Source organism: Xyrauchen texanus, chromosome 32 (genome assembly GCF_025860055.1).
Source record: "Xyrauchen texanus isolate HMW12.3.18 chromosome 32, RBS_HiC_50CHRs, whole genome shotgun sequence".
NCBI classification, from domain to species: Eukaryota; Metazoa; Chordata; class Actinopteri; order Cypriniformes; family Catostomidae; genus Xyrauchen; species Xyrauchen texanus.
Genome location: NC_068307.1, coordinates 22273643 through 22286732, shown reverse-complemented (window position 1 = coordinate 22286732; position 13090 = coordinate 22273643). Strand labels below are relative to the sequence as shown.

Here is a 13090-nt window from a genome sequence, read left to right as displayed (position 1 = left end):
AAACTCAGATGTAACAACAACAACAAAAAATATATCATTTGCAGCAATACCAGTTGTAATCATTTCTTATTAGCAACTTGAAACAGCTGTTTAGGCCATATAGATGTCCAAACCATTTTATTTCAATGTTTATGTACCTTGACGATTAAAATAGTTTTAATGGAAAGTGTGAAAAGCACCTGGTGACATATATAATATAATATATGGTGAATATATTATAATATTATTATATTATTATTATTATTATGGTCACCTTAAAATAAAACAGAGCTTTGTGACTACAACTTCTGACTCTTCACTCATATGCTCTCATTTTGAGTCATTGTGCCCTTTTAACAGACAAGTAAATAGAGCATTTGTGAGTCATATCCAACCTCTACTCAAATCTCTGTGATCTTTCATTAATTTGCTTTCCCTGGTCATTTTAATATTACATTCATGTTTTGGAGGAAAGAGTTGAGCTGTGTGTCAAATAACAAGTTTGTAAATGCACACATATGAAACAGTTTTTACTACATGTAAGCATTCACCGTTTTCAGCTGAAGAAAGTGACATTTCAAGCCTACACAATGTGTTGCCGCTAGCTTTAGCGTGTTAGCCAACCTCACTTACACTCACTGAACACTTTATAAGGAACACCTGTCCACCTACCATACAGCTATCATGTGGCTGCAGTGCAATGCATAAAATCATGCAGATACATGTCAGGACCTTCAGTTTATGTTCACACCAACTATCAGAATAGGGAATAAATGTGATCTCAGTGATTTGACCGCGGCATGACTGTTGGTGCGAGACGGGCTGGCTTGAGTATTTGTGTAACTGTTGATCTGATTTTCATGCACAACAGTCTCAAGTGTTTACTCAGAATGGTGCCACACAAAAAAACATCCAGTGAGCGGCAGTTCTTCAAAAATGCCTTGTTGATTAGAGAGGTCAACAGAGAATGGCCAGACTGGTTCGAGCTGATATAAAGACTGCGGTTACTCAGGTTACCACTCTGTACAATTGTAGTGAGCAGAAAAGCATCTCGGAATGAACAACATATCGAAGTTTGAGGTGTATGGGCTACAAAAGCAGAAGACCACGTTGGGAACTTTATTAGGACCACAGTGTTCCTAATAAAGAGCTAAGTGTATTTCTCAAATAACCTCAGTATGAAGTTTTGGGATAATGGTAAACTATTTAAATACATTTTCAAGGTGCTGTCTTGACAGAAGTTTTGTAGTTGCCACATTCATCATCAATTTGTGCGAATTCCAATCAAAAGTGATTGTACCTATGCCCTACTCACTCTGAAGGGCAGAGCCTTTGAAGTAGGTAATCTAAAAGGAACATGGCACCATTACTGAATGAATGAACCCTTAGCTAACAGTCTTGTAGAAAGGCCCTTAGGGAAAGGATTAATTTGCTGACTTTCATATGGAACAACCCTTCGATTGGTATCCCCTTGCCTCAGTGCCCTTCAAGGGTCAAACAAATGCTGTAGGGAATACGCACCTTGGATCATCGAAGAAAATTTGCCTCAGAAGAGTAACAAGTTAAATACAAATTTTCACTATATGAACAGTACTATAGTGTAAGTTACTACCTCATCACACACTTACAAACTATGTAAGTGGCTACAGAAAAAACTGGGCATCACAACTGTCAAGTCATTCATAAATGACAAACTGACATGAAAATAAAACATGGCGTAAAAGGTGCTGGCTCGCAACCACTCATTCAGATTTTTTGGTGAGCCCACATGACGTGCTTTCCACATGTTAATCTCCTCGTTGGGCAGGATCTGGTCTCCATGGTGTCTTTTTCCCTCTGAAAGAATAAGAAAGGAAAAGAACACCTTCCCCAGCGTGAATACTAGCGTTAGTTGGCCCCAGCCATATCTAATAGCCTGTGGAGTGAAAATGCTCCCATGCTAGTTACTCTAGATGAATGAGTGGTTGCGAGCCAGCTCCTTTTAAACCTGTTTGTCCAGGGGGAGTGGCATGCAAATTCCACTCGCCAATTCTCATTGGCCTTTTCTCAAAAATCAGAGGTGTTTGGGACTTCCAAGAGTGACCCCTAGTGTCACTACATCAACACAACATCTCATTCCCTCCATCAGGTAATGGAGCTTATGACAGAAACTGAGATGTTTTCCTGCTACAATGGAATGTACTTTTCCTCTATTGTGGAGCTCCCCTTCAAGTGTTTATTCACATCTCCATTTCTTGAGCCATGTAGCCACACGTGCTTGATTTCCATTGGCTGATCGCCGCATGACTTCAGATTTCCCATCATACACTACTACATTTGTTCTATAGTCAGATCTGAAATATCAAGCATGTTTAAAGGGATAGTTTATATATGAAATTATCTCATAATTTACTCACATCATGCCTTCTAGGATTTGTATGAAGCTCCAAAAAGGAGATAAAGTCAGTATAAAAATGAATACGACTCTAGTGGTTTAATCAAGGTCTTCTGAAGCAATCCAGATGGTTTTGGGTAAGAACAGACCAAAATATAACTCCTTTATCACTGTACATCTTGCAATTGCAGTATGTAGACATGATCATGATTTTAAGCTCAATTACACTTCCAACTAGAGCTTGACGCATGTGCAGATTGCTATATTGCACTATAGGTAGTGTAATCGAGCCTGAAATCATGACCACCAAGGAAACTGCTGTCAAGATGTATGGTAAAAAGGACTTATATTTTGGTCTGTTCTCACACCCAAAAAACTGGATTTCTTCAGAAGACATTGACTAAACCACGGGAGTCATATGACAATTTTATTCTGACTGTATCTCCAGTGAGAGTTCTGGTCACCATTCACTTGTATTGTATGGACCTACAGAGCTAATATATTCTTCTGAAAACATTTTTTTGTGTTCTGCAGAACGAAGAAAGATATCCACATCTGTGGTGGCATGAGGGTGAGTAAATGCTCGATATGACCAAAATCTTACATCATGTATGAGTAATTTTATCATGATAACAATATCACAGTTTTTTATTTTTATCAATTAAAATTGGTTTACATATTAAATAACCATATTGTTGTTAATATTTTTGGATAATTCAGTCAGTGAATTAAATAATTAACTTTCTCTTATATAATTTTCTCTGTATTTGGAACTATATTGGAACTAAAATAAAATAAAAAACTTGGTTAAATCATTACCATAATGCTACATTGTCAATTATAACACATTTTCAGTCTGATATTTTTTTATTATTATAAACTTTCCTCAAGAAATTCAAGATCTTCCCAAAGCAATGGAACAAAGACAATAATAAGCTGCATAAGTATATATAAATGAAAATAATTACTTTATGCAGAAAATAACCAAAATTATGTAAACACTCCTTTTAGAAGTGAAATCATGTTTTTGCAAGAAGATAATGCAGAGTACATTTTTTGGCTTTCACAATATTCTTTTGAGTGCTTTATTTAATGTCCAAATGTCACACCTATTTTAATTGCAAGCTCCTCTTCATTTTCTTGACTTGTTTGGGAGTCATCCCTTTCTGTGGAGATGTGTTTTCTCTTCAGGGTTTTCCCTGGGTCAAAAATGAAGTAGCAAGAGTGATCCCGACCTGCTCTAGATTTCTTGTAAATTTCGGGAAGCCTGCTGGACTCACCCGTACTTTCGTGATCCAGAAAAAGCACACGTGACACTCACATGAAACACAGATGCGTATGTCAGATGAGAAGTATATTATTCATATCGCAAAGCCCTAGACATAACCAAACCATTTTTGATATTTCAATATTTCTTTGTAAATGGAAGGACATGTGGCAAATTTAGTTTAGTAGTTTTGCTTTAGCATTCATTTTGTGTCATTATTATATCACATTATTATGTATAGTTCATCGGGTTACAGCGCAAAATAAACACAGAAATTAGATGACCAGATTTTTTCCAATTTGACACATTGGCCAGCACCAAAATTTCTTTGCGGAAACTCTGCTGCACATTTTGTGTCCATTTTGGAAACCTCTTCACACGTGACAGCAGCAATCTGTCTCTGATTTCAAAGACTGGTGAGAGGTGATGCTATGATGGGCTTTAATCAACAGAGGTCTAGTGAAGAGTTGCTCAACAGTTTCAATCTAATGTCGAAAATTTTAGCAGAGCCCTAAACTAACTTGCCAGAGAAAGTTCTGGGATGACTCACTTTGTTTCCACACTGGCCAGGGCAGATTTGTACAATGCTTCTAGGTCCTGTAACTTCTTGGCATCCAGGGTCGAGTGTCTGCGGGCCAAAGGCGGAAGCAGGACTGGCCCTGAGAATCTGCGGCAAATGGCATAGCTGGGTCTGTGCAGAGAATCCTGTGCGACGGGGACAAGGGATGCCCTTCGTCTCTGAGTGAAACATTGAATAGTTACGGATCAGCCAAGTAAAATGTTTAGCAATGCTAGTTTGAAGTGCAGAATAATATTTGTTCTATGAAATATTTGTAATTTACCTAATCAAAAAATTTAAATACTAACCACTTTTATTGAACAGCACCAATTTAACATGTTTTGTGATTTATAACTTATTAAGGAACATTTTAATACTAATGGTTTCATCAAGTTAACAAGACATACCATATTATCCATCTCTACTACAGCTCACAGTTTGATCATTCAGAACCTCATCTTGCTGATGCTTTTGATTATCCGTGAGGGAAAACTGCTACAAAATAAAAAAGAAACACATATTTTTCACTTTAAGTTATATCACATGCAACTAAATCTTGTTGTCACATTGCTAGGGTATTATGGGTGGTTGCAGGGCATTGCTAAGTGTTTGAAGGTGTTCTGGGTGTTTGCTTACTGGCCCAAGTAAAAAAAGAGCCCATCCACAAATGTCTGTAAAATCCTGGTCAATAGATATGGCTTTGATTGTTTTGTTATACACTAAGCCAAAACTGTAAATTCTGTCACTTAGAACAGCGCTAGAACATCAGGCTCCAAAAAGTATTTGGACACTTAAAAATGTCTAAATGTCATTGTGTTTGATTACAAAATATCAAAGTTCACACAGGTGTCTAAGCAGAGTAACCACTGGTGAAGTTCATCTGTTCCACTAAAGTTTGAAAACAAGAAAGTGTCCAAATACCTTATTATTTGTCATCATAATGAACAGAATATCTATTATTTTACCATTTGAATTGTGCAATATGTTGTTTCAAAAGTGTCCTTGAGATAATTTTCTTTAAGATAAATGCTACTTGCTTTGATACTTTGTTATCTTATTAAGATTAAGATTCAACTTTATTGTCATTGTGCATTGTATAGGTACAGAGCCAATGAAATGCAGTTGTTTTCACATATCCCAACTAAGCTGGGGTCAGAGCACAGGGTCAGCCATGAAACAGCACCCCTGGAGCAGATAGGGTCAAGGGCCTTGCTCAAGGGCCCAACAGTGGTATCTTGGCAGTGCTGGGGCTCGAACCCCCTACCTTTCGGTCAGTAACCCAGAGCCTTAACCGCTGAGCCCCCACTATATGATTCAAGTCCATAGAATAAATGAGGCAGGTTTGAGATTCACATCAAAGTTTAATGCTTAGGGTTAGGGATTTTTTGTCAGATCCCTAACCCTAAATCCAAAAAGTACAAAGTATACTTCTGTTGTCCACAAAGCTGATCACTCAGTGCACAGTATACATGTCACAAATTTCATCATAATCACAGTCTGCGCTTTCCAGATTACCTCAACCCACAGACGCGGTCCTCGTCTGTGCACATCATCGGCTGTCAAACATGTTCATATCAGAAGAATATACTTTGAAAGGAAATGAGGTTGACTGGCCGTGATCTGATCTGGAATGTAGAAAAACTAAGTATAACCAGCCCTTTAGCAAACACCACTAACTAAACAATCTGTATTAAGTCGTACATGACTAATTCTAAAATCCACAATAAATGAAGTCATAACACCCTCAACTACAGTCTTTGTTTAATGCTGTGTGCATTTGATTCTCTGTGCAACAGTGTGAGGTGTGAGACCATTACAAAAGTGTGAAAATTGCTGCGTGCTCATAGTTTACATATGAGATAAACAACACATCCCAGAGAAGACATCAGGATTGGATCAATGAGTCATTGAATATTCATCTGCGAAGGCCACAAACAAACCCTGATATAAACTCATCAGTCTCTTCACCAATATTCCAGTTGAGCTGTCTGCTGCTGTAATAAATTGTATCTTTATATCTTTATTTAAGACAAACAGTACAAAGCCGCAGTGGTGACTAATATGAAGATCAGGACGCTGTAGGACGTAGGCTGACAAACTGTGGGGTTGTTTGTTAATTGCTTCATGTAAGCTGTGAATCTGTGATAGCTACAATGACTCAGTCTCAAAACTACAGGGAAGCTCTTGAACCAAGACTGCAATATCAAAAGATTGGCATGGTGATGAATGGCACTGGGCTAGCAGATAAATTAGATTGGCTGCCAAAGATGGGAAGTAATTATCATTAGTCTCAAAACTACAGGGAAGCTCTTGAACCAAGACTGCAATATCAAAAGATTGGCATGGTGATGAATGGCACTGGGCTAGCAGATAAATTAGATTGGCTGCCAAAGATGGGAAGTAATTATCATTATTTCAGTGTCACTCAGTCATATTTTCCATGGATAACCAACTGTGAAACACTCAAAAAAGTTTTTCTTCACATAATAACAAACATAAATATTTTGTATTTTATTTTATGCCCTCATATAGCAGGTTGTACAGTTATTAAAAACATTTTATAATGTTTTTAATTCTGTTTATAAAAGTTGTTGTATTTTGTATTCATATAATATAAATACAGTAACAAGCAGTGGATGTATATTTAGTTATATTTAGAATGTGTATATAGTTATTTAATTAACAGATTTTTTTTCAGCACTTTGGAACTGAAATCTCAACTTCGACTAATTATACAAAAAAATCTTTGCACAGTTTCTCTCAACAGTTTTGAAGATATTAATGCATTATTTGTTTATATAACATGTATATGTGAATTACAACAATGTTTGTGTATACATGGGCAAAAATGTGTGTTTCCAATTTTATTCATTGTGTTTTGGGGGGCATTTTGTAAAACAAAAAATATTTTAATAATGAGAGTTTTAACTTTTCAAAGTTTCATAGGAATATCTCATGTTTACCCTCTTTAATGGTATTGTTTGTCCAACAGCTAAAAACCTTTTCATATAAGTCCTAATGGCCCCTGTTGAAGACTTGTATGGGTATCGCCTGCCACCTCACGATACGATATGTATTGCAATACACATGTCACGATTCGATATATTGAGCTATATCACAATACCATGGTTCAATTTCACTTTTAATTTAAATTAATTTGAAATTAGTTATATAGTTCGGTTATAATGTACATTTTGCTTGCATACAGTATGAAATAAATTCTCTTTCAGTTAATGCTGTTATTCATTTATACAGGGGACCCTATAAATTATATTTTATCATTCATTTTTCACGTGGTGAGTTGTGTGTGGACGTCGCAGAGAATAGCGCGAAGCCTCCACGTGCGCTATGTCTATGCGGTAACGCACTCAAACAAGCCAAGTGATAAGATGTGCGGATTGACGGTCTCAGATGCGGAGGCAACTGAGATTCGTCCTCCACCACCCCGATTGAGGCACGTCACTACGCCACCACAAGGACTTAGAGCTCATTGGGGATTGGGCATTCCAAATAGGGGAGAAATTTTTTATTAATTAATTAATTAATTAATATGGTGTATTGAAATTACATATAATTACATAGCATATATACAGTATATTGTTGCATGCTTGTTGTTTACATGTCTAATATGTACTATTTACAAGTATTTACTTAAACGTGTAGAACAAGTGCTAAAATTGTACTGTCACTTTAAGACCTGTGGCAGGGACTTAGACAGTAGTGTTTGTTTGGCGAAGCCCTGGAAGACTCGGGAGGCAGCACCCTAGAAGGCTCAGGAGGCGGAGCCCTGGAAGGCTCGAGATGCGCTGGCTCTTGGACGGTCATGGCTACAGGTGCTGGCTCTGGGACGGTCGAGGCTACAGGTGCTAGCTCATTGACGTTCGGGGCTGCAGGCATTGGCTGGTTGGCCGTGGTTGGCGGAGGCTGGAGAGCAGAGGCCTTTCTTCTCCTCCTCCTCCTCCGGGCGGATGAAGTTGGCAGGGCTGGTTCGTTGACCACGGCAGGCGTGGGGGTTGGCTCACTCACCGTGGCTGGCGAGGAAAGCCCAGAGGCGGGAGCTGGGATCAGGAGAGGTGGCTCCCCGGCAGCAAACTCCTCCACAATGTTTCCCACATACTCCCGCCAGGTGCAGTCTCCGGTCTCCGGCAGTTCCCACCACCGGTGTTTGGGAACACCGAACCGGTATGCCACCTTCAAGGTATGGTCATCCCAGCTGGTGTAACTGGCCACGCTGGCAAAGAAGTGGGAGAATTCCCGGACAGACAAGTCCGCCTCTGTCTGCTCTTTGAGGAACCCTGCTAAATGCATTGTGGGTCGATTGTTCTGTTACGGATAGGATGAAGGCAGACGTGGAGTGAGGATCTATTTGCAGGTTTTATTGAAATAATGTGAAAACAGACAAAACAGGAACAAAGGAAATACCCGCAATGGGGAAATAAAACAAAAACACGGAAAACATAAAAAGGTTGCACAGGCAGGATAAACATAGAACGAGCACGGAAACAGGCATTCACAAACATCAACAATCGACAGGGGAATGGAGAAACAGCAGGTTTTAAATACACAGGAGACATGATGATGACAAACGACGATCAGGTGAGCACAACGACACAGGGCTGGCAGTGATGAGGGCCAGGAATCATGGGAAGTGTAGTTTTTACAATGGGAATAGGAGTTTGAGACAAAGACTAGTGAAACACAGGGCAGACAACAAGGGAATCATGACAGTTACTAGTGTAACCCCCTTTCCCTGATGGAGGAAACGAGACGTTGTGTCAATTGTAGTGACACATGGGGCTTTCGAGAGCCTCAGATACCTCTGAATATGAGAAAAGGCCAATGAGAAATTGGCGAACAGAATTTGCATGTCCTGCACCCGGACATACGGGTATAAAAGGCAGGGATCATGCATATGTTTAGTCAGGTTCTGCACCGAGTAGCACAAACAAAATAAAGGGTCGTGGCAAATTCTAGATGTAAAATTACGTATCCTTCTGGTCTAACTCTGCAAACCAATCTGGAAGCCGGATGCATATTAGAATGTGTTTTTGCATGAGCATCTTGAACAGGAGTTTCTGCAGAGGATGCTGCTGAAACGGGGCGGGCGCCTGGCAAACTGAATAGTGTAGCCGAGTCAGATGGTCCTGGCCAGCCAGCGCGATGTATTGGAAAGCGTAAGCCACGCGTCCAAGCTCTGCGTGAGGGGCATTAAGGGAGCGATCACTTTTGACATACCTGGTGGGGCTTTGCAGCGGCGGGGAGCAGTTAGTGTTGCGTTGGGAGGCAATTTTGCGTCCTGAGGCATGCGTGCTGAGAAAAGACTCAAAGCACTCGGGTTAGTGACTAAGGAGGAGGTCCTAGTGAGGTGTCCTCTGGACTCGTCAGAATAAGCCGGCCAGGGTTGTGTAAGTTGCAGTGTGTGGAGGTGAAGTTTCTATGTCCATAGTGCCACTTTACCTGTAAGAGTTTGATGCTAGGGCTCCGTGAGAAAGGCGTTTGCAAGCACCGGGTAGGAGAGTCAAGGAGTGAGGAAGCTGCTCTTTTGGGTACCACAGCCCAGTCGGGGTGAGGGAAAAGGTTTCCCTGCCGGCCCTCCACCGGGGGATGGAGTGGTCTAGAGGCCAGCTCTGTAGAGGCCATCTTGCTCCCTGAGTCGACCGTCTCAGGAAGGCCTGGGAGCCATTTGGAGTCCACAAAGGGGTTCGTGAGACAGGGGCGTCAGCTTCCTTGAGGGTGCTCTACGCTGGGGCCGAGAGCTGGGCCCGGGTTGGGGCAGAGCTGCCTGAGCTTTCACAGCCAATGGGGGTTACCCTCAGTGAACAGACAGAGTATGTGCTCTTGAGCGACGAGGGGGCATGATGTGTTGAATGGTCTCTGTCTGTTTTTTCACCACTGAAAAACGTTGTCCTCAGCGGCGTCGCCGAATAGGCTGAGCTGAGAGAGTAAGGGCGTTGAGTAAGCGAGCTTTGTCAGTATCCTGCATCTCGAACAAGTCCAGCAATAGATGTCGTTCCTGGACCACGGGTGGCCATCACCTGTCTGAGTGCCTGCGCTGCGACCTTCGTGACCCGGAGGGCGAGGTCAGTTGCTGAGCGCAGTTCCTGCAGCACATCAGGATCAGCACTACCCAAGTTCAGTTCTTTAATTGCCACCAGGCGGGTTTGCAGGAGGGCTGTGGCATGCAGAGCGTAAACGGCCTGTCTGTTGGCGCTGTAGACTTTGGATGCCAGGGACGACGTCGTCCTATGTGTTCTCGTGGACCACCCCGCCATCGAGGGTAGTGAGAGTGGATGATCGAGGACATCAATTTTGGGCAGTAAAAGGTGCCCTCCACGACTTCGTCAGCTCATCATGCACTTCAGGGAAGAAAGGAACCGAGGGGGGTGTGGCTATGAGAGGTGCCCTGACCCGAGGAACCAATCATCTAGCAGTGAGGGCTGAGGGGGGGATGGGAATTTCCAGTCCAGCCCAATGCCCGGGCAAGCATGCGGACATCTGCTCATCGGTCTCAGAGTAGGCAAGCCTCCATCGCCAGCCGAATCGGCCTCAATCCCGTGGGAAGAAGGCGCGACACGGGGGGCGTCTGGAGTGTGGCGTTTACATTAAGGAAGGAAACCTGCGACCTCGCGATGAGAAAATGAACCATTCATAAACGCTACCTCAGTGTAATCGCAGCCTATACATATGAGGCAGCACATATGACTGTCAAAAGCGGAGAGATATCTACTGCATCCAGGAACTACACAAATGCGGAAAGGCATCTTGAAAAAGACGCGTCTTTAAAAAGACGTTCGACGCCAATGTGTTTACTCTTTTAGAGGAAATAAACTCTCTTAGAGGTCTGTTTGCTCTTTTATGAAATGCTGTCGAAGCGCCAAGGGGCGTGGGCTGCAAGGGCGTGCAGAGAAGGTAGAAAGAATGTCTCAGCTCGCTGATCACACAAGCGCTCGGCTCCGAAGAAAGAATCTGACTGAACAGATGCACGATCCCTGCCTTATATACCCGTATGACATGCAAATTTTGTTTGCCAATTTGGCATTGGCCTTTTCTCAAATAGGTATTCTCAGAGGTATCCAAGGCTCTCGAAAGATGCTCCTTGTGTCTATGCCACTACACCACTCAAACATTGGTGAGTGAAATCTAAAATATTGCAGCCAGTAGCTAATCACAGACATTTTTTGTAGCAAATGGGAAGTATTTACGCTCTTCTGATTGTTGGGCATTGCAGATAGAAAGAAAGAGTGATCTAGATATTTTAAGAATTGACATTGGGATCGTACAAATGAAGATTATGTAGACATAAATATTTTGACCCTATTTCCAAACATGTGAGAGAGTTCCAGCATGTCCTTGAAAGAAACCGTGAATCCTACAGGATCCGTTTGTCTTGTTCATGCCTCATAGTAGCATCTCTGACTGCACTGAAAATATCACAATATACCACTATGCATGGATCTAAGTATCAATAAAATATCAAAAGAAAAATTATCACGATTATATCAATATTTGATTTGATCAGCCCTATAAAACAATATTTTTTATGAAATTAAAAAAGAAATGCAAACTACTTTTAAATCTCAGATTAGTGCCTGAGATGTCCTGAGAAAATGAAATACAATTTAAAATTGCAAGTTAAAATTAGAGTAAACCAACGTTTCCTCTTTCCATCAATTTTAAAAAACCTTATACACATTAGATATCTCTGATACCATAGTCCAGAGATGTCCCCTTTTTAGATAAGCCAGGACAAAAAGTTATTGTTTGTGGACAAAACACAAAATACATTTTTGGTTCTCGGGTAGATATTATGAATGTTGATCAATAAGTGTTTGTAATGGGTGTTTGTGTCAGCTGGTTGGCCTCCTCTCAGCATCCTGCCCCTCTTAGCACACACATATGATTAACTACTCCCACCTATTTACGCCTTGGAGAGAGAGATCCAGACATAACACATAGAACATCATGAGATGCTTCAATGCATCAAAATGCCATAACTGCAAAACTAATGCAACTATAACCACGGAGGAACACTGAGTCTCTGTTTTTCTTGTGTCCCTGGGGGCATAGAAACATAGAAAATAAGGCAGAACAGTAGTTTCAATAGCTCATTCAGCAATATGACTGTGAAAAATATTCATGCAAACTTAATCAAAACACTCAATAAAAGGAATAGTTCGTCAAAAATGAAAGTTGGCATTATTAACTCACCATAATGTTGTTCCAAACTGTTATGCTGTTATTGATGGTGGAGCACAAAAGAAAAAAAAAATAAGTTCAAAGTGACCTTATGTATGTCAAGCTCAAGCTTTGACAGCATTTTTATTTTGGGGTGAACTATTTGAGACATATTAGTTTTATTTTATTGCTCATTCAGAATGTTCTCAATAACCACATAGATTAGTTTGATTATACTGGGTTGTCATTATAAATACTGACAATAAATAAATAGCAACAATAAATAGCATTCACGTTTGATTAAGAATGATTTGAGAATACAAGTTTAATTGTCACCTCCATATACTGTATTCAGTTGTCACCACCATCAGACAAAAAAAAAAACTAATGGTTAAAGCTAATTTAAAGAGTTGACTGATTCTTGAAAAAAAAAAAAAAGAAAAAGAAAAAAAACTGAAAGTTTTGAAGGGTTGACAATATAACCATATCTGTATATCACACCTGTATTAAATGCAGAAGCCATTCTTAAAATGAGGATAATGATCTAAAAATACCAAACAATTTCAAAGGAATTGTATGGGTTCAATACAAGTTAAGCTTAATCGACAGCATTTGTAGCATAATGTTGATTACCACAACTAATTTCGTCTTGTCCCTCGTTATATATATCTCAAAGAAATTACAGTGAGGCATTTACAATGGAAGTGAATGGGGCCAATCCATAAACTATAAAATA

The 13090-nt window shown here is 40.4% G+C and overlaps 1 protein-coding gene across 1 annotated transcript in view; it reads right to left on the bottom strand.

The window, feature by feature from the left end:
- The window catches only part of pde4cb (phosphodiesterase 4C, cAMP-specific b), a 132831-nt gene that overhangs the window by 99592 nt on the left and 20149 nt on the right, over positions 1 to 13090 (bottom strand). Inside the window, exons 2-3 of the mRNA XM_052101170.1 lie at positions 4587 to 4674; positions 4171 to 4358 (exon numbers count right to left, since the gene is read on the bottom strand). Of these exons, the coding sequence (XP_051957130.1) occupies positions 4171 to 4358; positions 4587 to 4598 (200 nt within the window). The 5' untranslated portion in view covers positions 4599 to 4674. The remainder of the gene's footprint in view (positions 1 to 4170; positions 4359 to 4586; positions 4675 to 13090) is intronic.